The sequence below is a fragment of the Mustela putorius genome, unplaced genomic scaffold, assembly GCF_011764305.1.
Source record: "Mustela putorius furo isolate JIRA1106 unplaced genomic scaffold, ASM1176430v1.1 tig00003909_pilon_pilon_pilon, whole genome shotgun sequence".
Classification (NCBI taxonomy): domain Eukaryota; kingdom Metazoa; phylum Chordata; class Mammalia; order Carnivora; family Mustelidae; genus Mustela; species Mustela putorius.
This window is the reverse complement of record NW_025422057.1, coordinates 41,337,893-41,356,521: the sequence shown is the minus strand read 5'-3', so window position 1 is coordinate 41,356,521 and position 18,629 is coordinate 41,337,893. Positions and strand designations below refer to the sequence as shown.

Sequence of the window (18,629 nt, the reverse complement as noted above, 5' to 3'; positions counted from 1 at the left end):
CCTGCTTAGGACTGCCTTCCACTGCTTAGCCTCTGTGTTCTGAGTGACAGCACTCAGACATCTGGATTCATCTGACAACCACTGTGACGGACCCTAGGACCACTTTCTGCTGTTGGCTTGAGGTGGCATATCCTTCCGGCAATTTGACATGGCCAGAGTGTGGGCCCTGTGTTCATGGTGGATCGGACACCTCCTCCGGGCAGGCCTCCATGCTTGTCTCTGCACATGTCCTTGAATACTTCTGGGTACTCCTGGCCCTGTGTAGGTCAGTCTGGCTCTTCCCTGGTGGGTGCTGACACAGCCTTGTCCCCCTGTCTGTACTTGATGCCCAGACAGTTTGGCATTACTATGCTATGGTGGTATTTAACCAAAGCCCGTGTAATACCATCCCTCCCAGGAATTGTGAATTACAGAAATAGAGTCGGCACATGCAATTGCTATGGGAGAAGTACAGTTTAATGAATAAGAGAGGCATATGTGACTCAGCTATTTATTTCAAGGACCGTTGAAGTTCATCTCTCTAACAAACAGACTTCAGCCTTCATTTATGGAGGTGGGACAAGATCTGCCTATATTTCTGTGACACAGCTGCCTCCAAGGGGTCAGGAACCCCTCTGTCCCAGGAAGTATGCCATGAAGGCACCTCTCTCTGTGAGCTTCTCAAACTCTACACTTACCCACACACTATCCAGAAAATGAAAACTGGACCCACTCTGAGGCTATGAGGAGAGAGAATGAGTCAGGTTGAGCAGAGCCTATGCCTCTTCCCAGCTCTGGGCCTAGTCTCTGGGAGACCCTGCTGGCATCTGGCACATGGTATGTACTCAACCAATGTGAACAGCTATCTCAGGACCGTGCTCAGCTGGTCATTGCATTTTTTTGGAAGAGTGGTTCTTGAAGTGTGGTTCCTGGACCTCCAACAGCAGCACCTGAAAACTGGTTAGAAATGCAAAATCTTGCCTTGGGTTGGCAACTCTAGAGGTAGGGCCCAGCAACCTAGTCAAGCCTCCATCTGATTTTGATGCACATTCAAATCTACACATTGGGTTTGATAAAAGAGGAAATTGGTACGAGCCTTCCAAGAGATAAAGCATGTCAATATTGCCTACTATGGGATTGGGCACACAGTAGCAGCTAAATAATGGGACAAACAGGTGCATTCCTCTGCTCATCCCTACTCATACAGACAGGATTGCTGGCACAGACTGAGGGATTTAGGGTGGGATTAGAATGGAGAGGGAAGAAAAATATTGCAAAGCTGGAACGAGCATCATTCTCTCCGAGAGTAGAAAAGATGACAGAATAAAAATCTCAGGGACATCAGTTTATCAGTGAAGGATTTTATGTTTCCAGCTTTTGGTAGAAGGAAGTAACCTTGAAGAGACAGGGCTGGCAAGCTGGTCCTGCCCTGCTGGTCTTTGTCCCAGAGTCCTGTCCCGCCGCTAAATGCACTTTGCACAATACACTATGCCCCAGCCAACCCAGCTCTTCCATCCGGTGGAATCAACTCCATTCCTCTCCCTTAGGATCCCCCTCCTCAGACCTTCCCATCTTTACCCTAGACTTCTGCAGACTCTTCCAGTCTGGCCCTGCATGTGTCCTGGCCACAGAAGCATTAGTGGTAGGCTACAGCACATGTGGAATTTTATAAGTGACTGAGACATACAGAGGCACCTGCTGGTGCTAAACCAAGGCTAAACACTCGGTGACACCTAGACTGAGTTTCCCCATTTGTTACAAAAAAAGGTTACATCAGAAGTTTTCCAAAGTCTCCCCACCCAACCCTGGCTGCCTTAAAGTTTCTACCTTTCAGTTGTACGGTCTCTACCTGTCACATGAATTAATCTATGAGGCCCCGACCCTTTCAGAGGATATAAACCTTCAGGAACAGGGCTCAGTGGCAGGCCACCACACTGCTCCCTCCAAGCTGACACCGATGAAGATGCATGACCTCAGGGATCCATGCACATCTAGGTTGAGTGCTGGAGCCTTTTACTTTTGTGACAATGTGATGCTGATATTTGGCTTTTAAGAGGAAGAAAAAATTGTTTCATATAAACATTTCTTTCTAAACTTTGCTTTACTGTAAGGTCGCTCAGTGCCATTGGGAAAACCCTAATCAGCTTGGGGTGGAGGGGCAGATCACTCTCTGGGAAGCTGGGGAGCAGCACCAGCCACAGAGGCCTTAAATCAGGCAGCCTTGGGTGTGAAAGCCTACATTGTCCATGGTCTAGTTAAGATGGAGTTGGTGGCCATATTATTTATCTGTCCTGAGCCTGTTTTTCTGTCCCACCAATTAGGAAGTTAAGTTGCTGTGAACCTACAAGATGCTGTATCTGAACCGTGTAGTCTTTATAAAGGTTAGCAGCTACCGAAGACACCAGTTCCTTCCAGCACACTCCAAAGTCATCACCGCTGGGGAACATCCATCCTGACACAAACGTAGAGCCCCTGCATGGCTGGACACAGGAGTGATCCTCCCAGCCTGCCCCCCAGCCTTGCAAACTGGACATAAAGGCTTGTAGAAGCTGTAGGGCTTTGGAGTGACCCAGATCTCCCAGGAACTGTGAAGGCCAGAAAGCACAAGACAGAACTCTTACAGGACACTGCAGCTTCATCATGAAATAGAAGGGGAGCAGTGTATAAGAAAAAACTGAGGGGCACAAGGAATAAGCAAGAATCTATATTGAGAAGAAGAGCCTTGGGAGCCTTATTAAGTTGCAATATTTTTACTCATTTTGCTATTAATGTATATCCTATTCTGTTCCAAAAAGGATTAGATGTGGCGAGCCAGACCCTCCGTGTGCAGATCAGCTTGAGACAGCCCAGCACCCAGGGCACGGGTCCTGTAGGCCCAGCGCAGTCTCTGCAGGAATCAGGCAGCGTGTGTGCTAAGGACCACCTGATCTCTGCCTGTGGGGTGGGGAGCGGGGGCTTGCTGCGTGTCCAGGGCTGCTGTCCCCACACGACCAGTTGGAGTGCTTCAGAGGAGACCCTAGGCAGACTCTGCTGGGCTCTGCTGGGGGACCCGCAACCCCTCCCTCCCCCACCTACCTGTTCTGGGCACTCCTTCCAGGGTCTGTTGCTCTGCCCTCGGCTGCAGCCACCACAGCCTTCTTCAGAGGCCACATGGGCTTCTAGAGCTACCACGAAGAGGTCCAGAGAACTGGAAGCTTCTGTCTCCCCACTGGGTGCCACCCGGAGAAGAGGTCTGAATGTCCAGCTCCCTTGCTTCAAGGCTGGGTGAACCCTAAGTTATAATTAAGCTCCAGAGCTTCCCACAAGAGCCAAGATCTGGGATGCTTGGCTTCTTGGCCTCCTGACCAGCTTCCCCCCGTCCTTGCCTGTTTCTCTTGGGAGCATTTCCTCATCTATCCCTTGCCCAGACACGCTCAGCTCAGGAGCCTGACCTAAGATAGATGCCATGGGATTCTTTTCTGCTCCTAAGTGTCCCCTCAGGGCACTGCTTATGGCTTCTCAGATTCCTCCAAGTAATATTTGGGGCTGCATCACCGCCTAAGGTCCCACCTGAAGGGCTATTATACACCTGCCCCAAGTCGGACCCAGATTCTCCTTCAGAAATGCTGGTCAGTCAGCTTTGGGCACTAGAGTTGATGTCTGCTTGGGGTGATGTCAGCTCAGGGGTAAGAAAACCATTTATGGGAAGCTGTTTTGGGATGGGGCTACTGATGGGGAAGCAGAAGCCCCTGGACCTTAGGAGATACTCCTGACTGCTTCCGATTGAATCTCTTGCTTGAACTACCCCAAGTAAGAATTCTCTACGCAGGACACCTCAAATATTTCTTTAAATGTCTTAGACATCTTTTCACTGTTCAGTGTCCCCTCTGAAACTAAGGATGTGAGGAAGTTCTGTGGGGCCACTGTGCCTGTCTGGGGCCCTGTCCTGCCTCGATGAGTCCAGGATGGCATCTGTGCAGCAAAGTGGGCGGGTGGGATGCTGGAAGGCATGGGGCAGCTGGTTTCCAGAGCTTAGGAAAGAGACAAGAAGGTGTAGAGAGTCCTAGGGGGTCTCCGCTCCTAACCAAGGCCTGGCGGCCTCCAAGATGGCATATTTGTAGGTGAGGATCTATCCATATTCTGAAATGGGTGACATTCAGTTTTTCAAGATACCACTGTACCTTCAATTTATTAGCTTTCCATAAAAACACATAACATAAACAATCTACAGTATAGAAAGTATAACTTACAAAAATATAAAAATCTTGGTTATTTTTTAGTATTCCAACATATTACTGCACATGTTATTTCAATAAACAGGTTTAAACAATGCACACTTAACCAGCCTGATTACCTCTGTGGGGAATGGTGTCCACTCCCTCCTCTTTATTTTAAAATAAAATATATATTAAGAAAAAAGAACCACAATGGGTTATACGTGCATACTGTATGTGTGAAAGCTTTTGTAGTAGGGTTTCAAACTTCATATCATTATTGAGGCGCTTCGTCTCATATCAGTATGTGGCCCAAAGTGTTTTCAACTGACTGTCTGAACAGAGGTTCATTCCTTATGATGAGAGCAGGTGTCCTCACATTTGCAGCCTTCTTCCCTGGTTATGAGATGATGGTCACAAAAGCCAACATGGTGGCCACATTTGACTTTCGGGTCTTCAGAGCAGAGGGGATGAACCATGAGCAGCCTTCAGGCAAGGGCTAATTCCCTTCAGGGGATTCAGACTGGCATGTGGAGAGCTAAGTCATCAGCAATGAGAGACTCCAGAATGGGCCTTGGGGGACAAATCTTTCTGGAACCCGGTGAGGGTGCCTGTGAGCTCTGCCCCGCATATGCAGCTGTATCCCTCATGAAGCCCTTACCCCGGAAGGCCCTGAGGATGCTGCCCTGCTGGAAGTGGGGCAGGGCGGTTTCCTTCCACCCCAGAGTGGCTGGTCTTACCGACAGGCACAGGTCTCCACAGACATGTTAGGGTACACCTTCAGAACCATGTTCCGGTTCTCATCCAGGAAGAGGACCCCAAGAGAGTTCATCTTGTCAGGAACACAGCAAGGCTCTGGGATGCCCGGGACGATGCCCACAGCCCTGACGATGCTCTGGATGGTGGCGTGGTTGGATGGGCGGACAATCTGCCAGGCAGGAAAGGAACACAGTTACCTAGGCGCTCAGCCCTCACCCACCTGCTCTGCCACCGGCACATCCCCGAGAGAGGCCACAGAAAATGTGTCCACCTAGAAGAAAAGGTAAGATTCCAGGGGCACAGATTTCCTCTGAAGTCAGCCACAGACTGAGTCCCAGGGAGGTGTGCCAAAGCCTCAGGCCTTCCTGCCCCTTGGGTCTCCCCGAGGGAAGTCACATCCCTACATGAATGACCACTTGGGGGCACCTGCGTATCGCACATCCCCAAGGAGCCCTTAGACCTGGGCAGGAACTGTCCAGATGGTGATGCCCAGCTACACTGCCCAGGCAGCAGCCTCCCACATTTCACAGTCCCAGCAGTTCCGACACACTTCCCGTGGGAGTGTGTTCTTAGTCCTGGAGGGGAAGGACTACAGGTATGTGTGCACCAGCACGAGGGGGCTGGAGTGCACATTTCCCAGATGGGTCTAACTGTGGGGTGTCAGCAGCTGCCCCACCTCACCACCCCATCTTGTCATAGTATCCACTCTATGGGGTGGCATTACCTTAATTTTACCTGTGAGTAAGGGGAGGTTTAAAATGTCTAAGTAGAAAGGGCACCTCGGTGGCTCAGTGGGTTAAAGCCTCTGCCTTCGGCTCAGGTACTGATCTCAGGGTCCTGGGATCGAGCCCCGCATCGGGCTCTCTGCTCAGCGGAAAGCCTGCTTCCCTTCCTCTCTCTCTCTCTCTACCTGCCTCTTTGCCTACTTGTGATCTCTGTCAAATAAATAAAATCTTAAAAAAAAAATGTCTAAGTAGCTTGACCAAGACCTCTCAGCTAGGAAGCATCCAAAAGTCATAGAAAGTTGGAAACCATGCTTGCATGTGCCGTGCAGGCTTTCTCTCCCTCCCCGGGCAGCCTTGCCCACCCAGAGGAGTCGGGGGCCGAGCCACAAACACAGAGAAGGCTGTTCTCAAGCACTTCCAACAAGAGAAACAGGACCAAGCCATGGGAGTTTCAGCTCACTGCGGACCAAAGGAAGTTTTATATGTAGCGTGTTGATGAGAAAGGCCCCTTGCGTGGGGAGGCAGGGAGGACAGCAAGGTAGGGATGTCTGAGCTGTGGGCTCTGGCCGCTGTCAGGGAAGGCGGCAGGCAGCCAGCCAGACTGATAAAGGTGAGTGCCGGGTCAGCCAGCTGGAACCTGCTCACTGCTCATCCGGCAGCTGCCCAGGCCTGTGCTAGGTTCTGCCAGCCCACCCCTGCCTCTCTGTCCATCCCCTCCCTTCCTCTCCCCTGCACATGCAAGAAAAGTCCCCGAATTCCCGAGCAGGTTAATGCTGCCCCATGTCTGCGGCTGGAAATCCCAGCGACTGATTTATTTACATTCAAATTGGATTTATGCACGGACTTCCTTTCTGGAAGGGGAAAGAATGACCTGGACCTCAGCAGAGGAGCTAAGCAGGAGGAAAGTGTGCACTCCGTGGGGAGGGCCGACCTCAGCTGGCAGCCAGCCCACCCAGCTCTGATCGTGGGGAGATGGATGGACAGAGCCGCAACCCAGCCTGCAGGGAAGGGGAGACTCTGCAAACCCAGGGGCCAGCACAGTGGATGAAACAGCCACGTGCTGTGTTGCCTGCAGACTCGTGTGCAGTGAGAGCCAGTTGCCCCCTGGGTCTCCATTCCTCTGTGGGAGGCAGGGGTGGGTGGGGGTGGGAAGAAGTCCCTAGGAAGCCTCCCTAGGAGGCCAATTCTACTGGTCACAGACCCCAACGCCCTGAGGTCCAGGCCAGGAACAGAAATGAGAGCCTTAAGGAGGAAGGGGCTTCAGAGGCCTGGCTTGCCTACGGTGTAGGGAGTGGGGGTTGGGCAACATGTAATCAAGGTCTGTAAGACCATTGCTATGTGGGAACACACACCTGTGGGAATGGATTCTCTGTTTTTCGAAAGAAGACATGCTCAGATTTAAAATTCAAACTCAGTAAGTCAGCCCTTTCAAAAGCCCAGCCGAACTACATCCATCTGTGGGCTATGTTCCCCTGACAGGCTGACTCCTGAGGACCTCTGCCTAACCATTCCCACCTTGAATAGAGATGGGAGGTCTTCTAATGCCCAGTTCACAGCTGGGAAATAGGTCACAAGGCAGTGAGACTTGCCAGGAGGGGCAGAGCTGGGAGGCACAGCCAGGCAAGGGGCTGGACGCAGCGGTGTTGCTCAGACAGCCTACCTTGGGCATGGGGAACTCGCACACCCCAGCACAGTAGTAGGCATCGAAGGATTTGGGCAGGACGATCCACTCATTCCACCCGATGTCTGCGAAGTCCACCTTCAGATACCTGCGGGAGCAGACCCTCGGCTCGGCCCACTGCTTCCTCCGGGCTTTCTGCATCGTCTTCTCGTCGAAGTCCAGCTCCCGCGAGGAGGCCATGAACACATCCTGGCCCTTCTTCCTTCGGTCCTTGCGCCCTGGCCGTGGTTTCAGGGCCCTGAAGGGGCCGGGCCACAGTTCGTGCCTATGGTAGTGCTGGGCGTGGGAGGAGGGCGCCGGCCTCTCATCCAGCCCTGGCAGCTCATTGTCCTGGAGGGGTCCAGTGGCCTGAGTGGCCCGGCGCACACGGGGGTCCGCCGAGCTGTTGGGGGCTGTGCCAGGCTCCGGGTCTCCAGCCTGGAAGGGGTCATATCTCTGCAGCGTCACTGCCACACTGTTGGGCTCTGAGATGGCCAGGTCATCAGCATAAATGAGGATGTAAGGCGCATGGGGGCTTGGCCTGGACACCCCTGGGGCCTTCTCCCCAGAATCCAGCTGGGCAGAGAGGAGCAGCTCGCCATCCTGGCGGGCTGCCTTGACGATAGGGGAGATGTCCTTGGCCTGCCACAGGCCCCGTGGCGGGGGCTCCAGGGCCATGGCCCCACGGAGCAGCCCCTGTGTGGCCGTGTTCTGAGAGACACTGCGGAAGACCAGGTGCTGGCGTGTGGGCAGGCCCGGGGGCAGGAGGCGGCATGACACGTTCTTGGCCCGCTGCTTGCAGGGTACCTCTCGTGCCCGGGGCCACTGAGGTTCCGAGTAGAAATGGAATGTGGCTGAAAGGATCATTTCTGATTCCTGCAAGGAAGTCAGGTTGAAGAAATACACAGCCTTCTGGTCGACCATTTCTGTGAGGGCAGGACAGACCACAACAGGTTAGGTTCTTTCTTAGATAGGTCCGTCCCGGTGTTCATGGGGTCTCCCACCCAGGGCTGGGATGGAGGAAGTGTGTCCATTTAGGGAGCCCCTCCAGGCCAGCCAAGCCTTCCTGTCTCAGGTCATCCTCACAGTAAACTGAGGAGGGTGCCCTTACTGATCCTCAAGGGACAGATGAGGAATTGAGGTCAGAGGGGTTGGGGTTTATTACTATCCCATTACAAAAAGGAAAAGGTAGCAGATGGGGGGTGGGGGTGCTCAGACACCTCTGTGCGTCCTGTTCCCACACTTCAGCGCCCTCAACGCACAAATGCACAGATGCCACTGATGCTTCTGGGGAGGAGAGAAGGTGGTGTCAGGTTTTTGGGATGCTCTGAGTCAGGTGCAAGCCCTGTGAGAGCGCCCCCTCACCCACCGTATGTACCCAGCCCTCTAGTTCACAAATATTAAATGCGGTCATTCTTCCAAACGAGGTGAGTGAGGCCGAGCGCCCCTGACTCCCCCCCCATGTGCCGAGTGCCTTCTGGGGGAAACTGGACTTGAGGGCGCAGTGGTCTGGGCTTCTGCTACATGGTCTGCCCAAGGGCTTGTCAAACTTGTTTGACAAAGGAAGAGCAATTTCAGGGTTGTACAAGGCCACTCAACAAAGTCTACAAAGACCAGCTTTGCTCTCAAGAGGCCCGTGTCATGAGAAGGCCTGGCATTCCTCAAATATCCCGTGTGCAGCTTGAGAAAGCTCCAGGCCCGACATCCCTGGGGCTGTCAAGCACCTTTTCCTTCTAGCCTGGTTCTCCCAGGTGTACCCCAGGGCCAGGAGGCATAGCACCCTCATCTGTGGCCCCAGGAAGCTGCGCCGAGCTCTAGCCGCATGAGTTCTCTGAACGGCCATGTCCTCTGGAGGATTCGGGTAGGAGGGAGGAGTTGTTCCCAGGCCTCGCTGTGATCCTGCAGGCTGGCAGGAGACCAGAGCTGCCAGGGTAGCTGCCTCCCTCACTGCTCTACTTCCTGCTGCCGGGTGTCTGTCTGCGGGTACAGACTGCTGGGTAAAGCTGCCCCACGTACAGAGCTCCGAAGCACAGGACTGTGTATATGTGAAGGGACGCCGGGCCCAAAGGCCCTGGTTCCCGGACACCTGCACCCACAGAACGAGCTGAGATTTGTTTTTTGTTTTGGGGTTTGTTTGTTTTTTTAATCAAAATCTTCCTTTTAAGGTTGTTTCCTTCTATTGTGATTAGGAACTGTCAGGTACTCTTGAGGGACCATAAAAGAGAGGAAGGAAGGAAATAGCGTATTCACGGAGGACCTGATAAATGTTAGTCAAGATACAGATGACACTGTAAAGACCCTGCCTAACCTGACCCTCGGAGCAAACCCATGGGACAAGAGTGGCAGCCCCTCATCGTGCTCCACACATAAGGAGCATCGCAGGGCCTTGATGGCCGTTTAAACTTGGCCTTTCCAGATGCTACAACCTTCAGTGTCTCGGGCTCCAGAGCTGCGCTTTCCCAAACATTCTGCTCTCTGCCTTCCTCCCCTGGAGATGCTGATTCAAAGGGTTTGGGACAATGAGGCCAAGGGATTTGTGTTTTAGCCAGCATCCCAGAGGACTCTAACCATCAGGCAAGGTCATGTATCTAGGGTTGATGTGTGGGTGGGGTGAAAGGTCGCCAAGAGGGCAACCTCCTCATCCTCCAAGCTAGACAGGGCCCTAGGAACCACGTCTCCAGGCCACATCGGGACCATACCAAGCTCATCTGCCTCAGATGGATAGTGGGACCTCTGTGTCACATGATTAAATAAATAGCACAGATAGTATGCTGGGCACCAAGGAGGAGCTCCTAAGTATGGTTCTCTGCCACTTCCATCTGAAGAACCAAGGCCGGCAGAACAAGCCAGCTCTCCCTCCACCAACTTGGTATCCCTCCAGTGATCCAAATTATCTGAGTTGTAACCCAGCTAACAAGGCAGATAGTGTTCTTTGTCTTCATCTAGTTGAAGTCTATTGTCTGCTACAGATTCCTTGCTAGGAAATGCGTTAGGTGGCTCTAGGACAGACATTTTGGACACTTTCCAAAGAGCTGGTCCATTGCAGCAGGAAGGAAGCATCTCTGGCCCAGGAACTTCCAGCCTTTGGTGAGGAAGGGCACGGCAGACTGGGGCAACAGGGATAGGCCTCCACAGTGGAAAAGCAGTTCAGCCACCCTCCCAGTGATGAGCTAACCGACTGGAAGGTCTATGAAGAAGGTCGACTGTGACCACCATACCAGGAACAACAGCTTTGGCCTGAGGCAGGTGTAGCCCAAGGACGGTGCTGGGAGGCCTGCCCCTGAGGAGCAAGAAGTGCCTGAAGGGGGACTGGCCTTCCCTGATGGTTATTCCTGCACAGGATGTGGGGGAGGGGCAGCAGATACAGCTCCTCTTCAGCCAGAGAACCATGGAGACTGTGCTCTGAGACCGGTGGGGGAGGGACCTTTGAGGTCACCCAGCCTGATCAATCCTACTCAGGATAGGAGTCCTTCTCCTGTGTGGCTTGAACACCTTTTGCCATAGGGAGCTTGTCCCTCATGAGGTAGCGTGCTGCCTGGAGACCCTCTCTGTGGGAAGGAGGAGGAGACGGGTCATGTGCATTCTCCAGCGTGTGAAGGGCCACAGACTGGCTCTGCTTTCTGTGTCTGCATGCCCGCCATGCAGTCTCTGGGCTGTGACGAGAGAAGAGGAACCTGCATGACGTCTCCAGCTCGCATAAGCCCAGGCCTCAAAGGAGAAGCCCCTAAGAGCTGTCCCTATTCCCTGTGAAGTGTGCTGGTGCCATGTCTTGTGGTCAGCAAGAAAAGGTCCTCCCTTTCCCCGCCCCCCCTCCTGTCCTTTTCCTTCTCTTTTTTGTCCCCTTCTCTCCCAGCCTCCCTCCCTTTCTCACTACACATTTAGGAAGCTCCTACTTTGGGTTCAGTGTTGCACAGACTGGGGTCCTGGAAAAGTTGACCAGAGGGGCTCAGCCCAAGGATGAGACAGATGGGCCATCGTGATGATGCCCTTCTGCTGTCGTGTCACAGCTTTACAGAGCACTATCCAAGTGAGGCCCCAGGAATGCTGGATGCATTCACTCACAGGCCACTGCCCGGCTCACAGTCCTCCATTGCCCAGAAAGTAAAATGGAACCCCTTGCCTCGGTCCTGCTTGACCTGGCCTTCCTCCTTCCCCACCCCCATCTCTGCCTCAGTCACCCTGGCTTCTGGTCCCTCCAACAGAAAGCTTCCCCACTAGGGGCTCTGCCTAGGTTGTTCCCTTTGCCATTGTCCTACTCCTCCTCCTCCGGGCCCGCTACCTCGCCTTCAGCTCTCCACTCAAAGGGCATCTCTATTAAAGGGCACCCTTGGCTCCTGTGGCCCGAAGAGAAACCCATCACTCTGTTCCCTGCTCCATTTATCTTCATGTCACTTCTCAGCATCCTGATATGTATCTCTTTGTTATTATTTCTCTTCCACCATGGAACACAAACTCCAAGGGAGTGGAGCTTTGCCAGCTCTGTGTGCAGCTGCATCCCCAGATCCTAGCCCCAAGACTGAGTGAGAGGCGGTGCCTACAAGTGAGTGGTGAATGGAGGGGAAGCATGGAGTCTTTGCTAGATCTGCTTCAGTTAACAAAGGGGAATCCCTGGCCTGCTGCCCTCAGGCTCAGCAAACACATTCTGAAAGAAGTCCAGAAAGCCTCATTCTATTGGAAGATGGAGCTAAGGATACAAAATCAACTGGAGACATTGGGCAGCAGGATCTTTGTCCAGTGACTTCCGCTTAAGCCTCAGTTTTCTTGTCTTTAAAATGGGAATAATATCGTTTACCAGTTATAAAGGTCCAAGCTCCAAGTGTGTATGCATGCTTGATTTCCCATTTTCACTAAAAGGAGAGCAGCTGGGTCATTCATTCTCTGGAAAAAGATGGAGCTTCAGGAAGGATATCTAATTTGCTGAAAGTCACCCAGCTGCAAAAGGGCAGGCCAGGGCGTGTCTGATCCCAAGGCCATGCTCCCCTGTTTACTCAGGTCAAAATGGTGATCTACCTAACAGTGAATGTACAAAGACCAGGTGTTGTGAAGTACAAAACATTTTGCAAACACAAGTCATTATGTGGATGTTTTGGAGTTCTAACTCTCTGAGAAAGAAAGGACTAACTTTATTCAGATGAGCTATTCTCTCTTTGGACTTTCAGAAATCTTAGAATCCTAACTGGGCCCACTCTGTGGGCATGCAGTCTTCTTCCTAAGAGTAGCAGGTAATCTGAGGTGGGAAGAGGTGGCTCCAATCCATGGGTCGCTCCAGGCACCCTCCTGGCAAACCTTCAGGCCACGAGGACTCTCCATCTGCTCTGTCTTACAGGAAAAGAATCTAAGCCATGTGGAGATTTGTCCCTTCATTCACTGTCCTGGAAACAGCCATCAGGGTGACCAGAGTGAGAATGTGGGGCTAAAGATTCAATCACCAATGTAAGCTGGAAGAAGGGAGTCATGGGTCACCAAGGGTGCTGCACCAAAGGGAAGAGAATGACTAAGTATCAAGTGTCTATTTTCAGGCAGGCCTCAGAGGAAATCCTGCTTACATCACTTACTAGCTATGGAGCCTTAGGCAAATCATGGTGCCTCTCTGGGTCTCAGTTTCCACATCTGTAAACTGGGCAGAGGGTTTGTAGGCACTTCCTAAAGTTGTAAGATCATCTTTGCTGAAGTCACACCGTGGTGCCTGGTACCCAACACATGCTCAGAGCATACTCGCTGTGTGGTGTCACCAGCTGCTACTGCTCTCAGGGCACCACGTCCTTGCTCCCTGTCCTCATGCCCAATGGGAGGCATTGCCACCCGTCCACCCCTTCAGCAGGAGCCAGAGTCCCACGGGCTCTCCTTCTTGCATCTAACCAATCCCAGCTCCTGCTGGCTTGGCGTCCTATTTCTCCACAACGACCCTGAACTCTGTGTCCCTCCACCACTGTCTTCACCTGTGGCCCTACCTCCACTGCCACCGCAACCCCAGATCCCTGTCACCACTCATGTCACCCACATGCTTCACAAGGAAATCATCTATTATAGATGAAGAGTCAGCATCCTTACTATACAAAAAACCTTCTATTTGTCAGTAAGAAAAAGTCAAGACCACAGGAGGAAGCCATTTCCATAGGAATAATTACAATGGCTGAAAGGCATGAAAAACAGTTCAGGATAACCAATAATGGAAAAAAAGAAGTGATTTAAATGAGAGTATAGCAGGATGCCTGGGTGGCTCAATTGGTTAAGCATCAGCCTTGGGCTCAGGTCATGATCCCAGTGTTCTGGGATCAAGTCCCGCATCGGGTTCCCTGCTCAGAGGGAAGCCTGCTTTGTGCGGTTTCTCTCTCTCTCTGACAAATAAGTAAGTAAAATCTTAAAAAAAAAAAAAAAAAAGTAAATTAGGATATAGCAAGTTTTACCTACATGTTAAAGATACAATCCTACTAAGGTAAAATAGGATGCATATATAATATGTAATGTATAGAATATGGTAATATATTTATGTCACATACAATATTTATTATTTATATTCCACTAAACTATTAACTCTGGTCATATTTGGGTTTGTGATTAAGAATGACTTCTTTTCTTTATGGTGATTTTCTATGGTTTCCAGGTCAGTGTGAATTGATTTCATACTCTTCTCTTACCACCTCCTGCATCTCTCTTTCCCTCTTTCTCTCCCCTCCCTCTTCCCCTTCCCTGCCCTTCTTCCCCCACCACTGTTTCTACACCGTACACTGTCCCACTGCTGCAGCCAAACTCAGGCCCATCAAGACTCTTAATGGCCTGTTTGGGCCTTCGGGTCCACCTCCAACTCCTATTTCTCTGCTCTCACTGTTTCTTCACGGAAACGGAATTCCTTATGGTCCCCAGCACACAGTAGGCTGCTTCACTTCTACACCCGGCCAAGCACCATCTGCCCTTCAGAGTCTATCTGGAGCCCTACATGCTCTGCGAAGGTTTCGCTGGCCCCTCCCCCCAAGCCCTCCCCCTGCTGGGTCAGTGTCCTCCCTTGGCTCCCAAGCAGACCGACAGCCCCTCCCCACAGCACTGTCCCCAGCTCTGCCGCCCATACTCTCCCACTTACTTCTGACTTTCCCCCAGCTCGTGAACTTTTCTGGGCAAGGCCAAGGGTCTGTGCATCTTTATGTCCTCTTGAGCTCACAGCACCTGCTGCCTAATGAGATGCTCAGGAAATACTTGGGGAACTGAACAAATGTGACCTTTGGCATTGTGGGTAAATAGGTATGTATTATTATTCTCATTTAATGATGAAGACATCAAACTCAGAGAGGTTAAGTAAATTGCCCAATTTCACACAGGTCAGTGGAAAAGCTTAGAGTTAAACACATTTGTTTAGGACAGAGGGGAAGGTCTAACCTTAAGCCTAGGATCAGGCTCCGAAGTGCTCTCCACTGCTGTAGGCTTAATAGGGAACAGGACACATTTTAGGGAGCAATGGAAGGGAGGGAGGAAGGGGTGGCTAAAGTAATAGTAATAGCATCTAATAAATTACTGAACCCACACTCAAGGCACTGTCTTAAGCACTTGACATACCTCAGTTCATTTTAAAAACCCTATAAGGAGGGGCGCCTGGGTGGCTCAGTGGGTTAAGCCGCTGCCTTCGGCTCAGGTCATGATCTCAGGGTCTTGGGATCGAGTCCCGCATCGGGCTCTCTGCTCAGCAGGGAGCCTGCTTCCCTCTCTCTCTCTGCCTGCCTCTCCATCTACTTCTGCCTGCCTCTCCATCTACTTGTGATTTCTCTCTGTCAAATAAATAAATAAAATCTTTAAAAAAAAAAAAAACCCTATAAGGAAAGAGCATTGTTAGCCCCATTTTAGAAGTGAAAAAACACAAAACACAAAACACAAAAAACAACTGAGTCATGGCCAAATTTAGCCCCTTGCCCTAGTCACAGACTCAACATCTGGAGCTCTGCAGTCCAACTCACAGCCCAGCTCATGACCGGCACTCTGAACTTGAGCCACGCTGCCTGGTGGCCAGCGAGCGACTGGCTCCACTGCCTCCAAGGCTGCAGGGCCTACCGCACCGAGGCTTCAAAGGCCACTGTCATGCCACAGGATGGTGCTGGAATGTTCCAGGACTGGAGCTAACCGCCCCCCCCCCGCCCCCGACATTGGTGCCTCATCCAGAAGATGAGGAGTCCCTGCCCAGGCTCATTGTTCCTCACAGCCCCCAGGGAGTGGCTCACAAAGCAGGCATCTCTAAGGGGGGTGGGGTGTGAACCACTTGATAATGTGAATCAAGGAAGGAGGTGAGAAACCAAACTGCCTGCGTCTATGCTGTCAGCACAAATCCCCCTCATGCTACTGACCCTTCCCCTCTGCACTGTGTGCACAGAAACCCACACTCAGAGAGAGAAAGCTGGTAGAGCTGGGACTTGTACCCATGGCTGCCAGATGGTTCCAGATAAGCATGCTGGATTTGTCAGACAATCGCAGACTGGTCCACAATACTCCTGATCTCCCAGAGAATAGTCTGCTGTACCCTCTGTGTCCTAAGTCCTGGGCTGAGTTCTGATGGAGGTGGGAAGAGGAGGCTAGCAGTGGGAATGGCATTGGCTTGGCACATGGGAGATGCCAGCCCCTGCTGCTGTGAATGGCCCCCTAACCCAGCCTCAGTTTTCTTATCTGTAAAATGGGAGGGTTTGATATAAAGCACTGTCCTCAGGTCCTTTTCAGGGTTAACGTCTATGTGTCAGTGTTACTTGTGTTACCCCTGTTCTGTGAAAAAAGAAAGACAAGATCGAGCACCTCCATGGTGGGGCAGGGGGGCGGGGGGCTGCAGCAGTGAATGTACTCAGTGCACATGCTCACCCCGTCACCCCTGACAGACCTTGCTGACCTTGCTTTCCTCGACTACAAGGCTCTGAGGACTGAGTAATGGATGCAAGGTCAGGTGTACACCTATCTGAACACAAATGCTTTGTAATTCCATAGGAACAACATGCATGGACACCTAATTGGGCCAGTGCTAGGCTCTGGCCACAGGAAAGGCACTGGCATGACTTGCCTATTTTGTTGATGAGTACAGTAAAGTCCAGAGAGGTTTAATGATTTGCTCAAGGTCATGTTCATGCTAGATGATTCTTGAGTGGCTTAATTTAATAATGATGCTCTGGAAATGGACCCCATGTGATGAAGAAAAAATACCAGGGAGGACAGAGTCCAGGAACCATACCCAGTTGTCTGCTCAGTGGAGGATGGGGGCACAGGCCTCTCTGTGGCAGGTATTCCCCAGGACACCATCATGCAAGGCCAAACTTCCCAGGCAACAGGTGTCACCTTGAGTCCCACAACCAGCAGTCGAGAGGTGGCCGACCTGATCCCAGACTGTCTGGCCCCAATGTTGGGCTTGCTCCTCTCCATCTCAGGAGGGATCGGTCTCTCGAGACAAACAGTCCCCCCCCCCTCCGGATGAGTGGACTTTTCCCCCACAAGGGCTGCTGTGGACCCCTACCCACACTTTCTGGAATGGCTTTCTGTGACCATGGGTGGTCTCTATGGTAACCAGGGTTTTCCAGCCACCCTTGCCATCAGGCTGCACCTCCTCTCTGCTTGCCCAGGGCCCACAGGCGTAGGCCAGCTAAGCTGGCAGACGACTGAGGCCGCAGGCTGGAAGTGCTCTTGGAGCAGGGCAGGGAGGACTCTGTAAGTGACCTCTGTCCAGCTCCATCCAAGGTGTGAAGACAGGGGAAAGGATCTGCCCAGGTGGAGCAAGGATGGGAGGGGACTGCAACCCCCCCCCCCGCCACTGCCCAAGTTTCTGGACCCTTCCTCAAAGCCCCATGGTCTAAACATTTCATGTTAGTGTCTTGCAGGCCTCAGTGTGTGTACCCAAGACCAGAACCCAAGGCCCTTCTCTATTCACTCTGTTTGCCCAGCCCCAGTACCCATTAAGTGCCCCCAGCTAGAGTTGCACGCTCCCTGCCTGAGCCCAGGTCAGGCACTTTCATGCCAGCTGCCTTATGCCCACCTGACTGGCCCCACTCTGTGCCCTTCTCATGCGCCAAGTGCCAATACAACCGAGCCCTCTGAGCTTCCCCAGCCCAGAACCATCTCCACACTGTGCTTAAAGCCTTGTGTATGGAGTATTCTACACCAGCAAGGGGGACATCCTCCCAGTCTTGGCAACACCCTAAGGGCAGGAACTCTGTGTCACTGCCACTCTGGTGTCCCCACTGGAGGCTCAGGGCCTGACATAGAGTGCTTGGTGAATGATGAATGAATGAAGAATGAATGAATGAATCCATGAAAAGAAGGAAGAGAAGTGAGTGTAGTGGTGGGGAAGATGAACAAGTGAGGAAGGGGGAGAAGGAGAGGAGAGGGTGTCCGGGACCCCCTCTACTTACCTAGCCTGGACCGGAAGCTTCGAACCGTGTTGCCCCCTCCCGGCTTCGCGCCCCTCCGACTGTATTTCTCATAAAGCCGGAGCATGTGGACAGCTACCATTTCTTGGGCGCCAGGGCCCAGAGTGGTGGCGGCGTCCCCCGGGGACCGCCAGGGGTCCTTGATTCCAGCCTGGCCATCAGCGGCTGCTGGCGGGGCGGACCAGGCGGGTGCCTGGTGGCTGCCGCCTGCGTCCCGGAGCAGCAGCAGAAGCAGAGGCAGCAGCGGCAGCAGTTGGGTCGTCTGAGCAGGGCCACGGGCCATGGTGGGTGGCGGCGGCGAAGGGTCGAAGCCGGGGAGGAGGAGAGAATGCGAGGGCGCACGGGAGGCTGCGGACCAACCCTGTGGCGAGAAGGCGCGAGGGGCGCTGGGTGCCGAGATCCGCGCAGGGCGCGGAGTGGAGCGGGGTGGTAGCCGAGCGCTCGGGTCTGTCCGAGCCGCGCGAGCCCCGGGCCAGCGGTCACGGCCGTCCGGAGCCCCGTGGAGCCGAGCCAAGCCCGAGCCGACGCGACGCCCCTGCGGACTAGCGCCGCGAAACTTTGCAGCCCACAGCGCGCCCGGCTCGGCGGGTTCGAGGGGCGGGGCGGGGCGGGGCGGCCGGCGGCGCCCTCGGGGGGACCGGCTGTGCGCCCCAGACCACGCGGGGCCGCCGCCGACAAGGTAGTCCCTGGGCAGGCTGCGGTGTGCGTGCGCCCGTGTGTGGCGGCGTGCGCGCGCAGGGGTGTGCGCCCGAGTGTGCGCCCAGGAGTGTGGGGGGCGTTGGCGTGGGCGAGCGCGCTCTCCGCTCTCCAGCGAAGAGACAGAAACCCAGGACCCGGCCGGTTCCTGTGTGTTGGCGCCACAGCTGGGCAGGGTTGCGCGGGGGCTGGGGCGGCCTTGGGAGGGGGGCCCTCCTGCCGGGTTGCCCCTGTA

The 18,629-nt window shown here is 53.2% G+C and overlaps 1 protein-coding gene across 1 annotated transcript; it reads right to left on the bottom strand.

Annotated features, from left to right (window-relative positions):
- Positions 1-1,324: 1,324 nt before the first annotated feature.
- On the bottom strand, positions 1,325-18,427 carry GDF10 (growth differentiation factor 10). Its single transcript, XM_004765826.3, has 3 exons — positions 17,681-18,427; positions 7,317-8,242; positions 1,325-5,100 (listed from the first exon to the last, which is right to left on the bottom strand). The coding sequence occupies exons 1-3, from the start codon at positions 17,979-17,981 to the stop codon at positions 4,909-4,911; spliced, it is 1,419 nt and encodes a 472-aa protein (XP_004765883.1). The 5' UTR covers positions 17,982-18,427; the 3' UTR covers positions 1,325-4,908.
- Between the last annotated feature and the right edge of the window lie 202 nt (positions 18,428-18,629).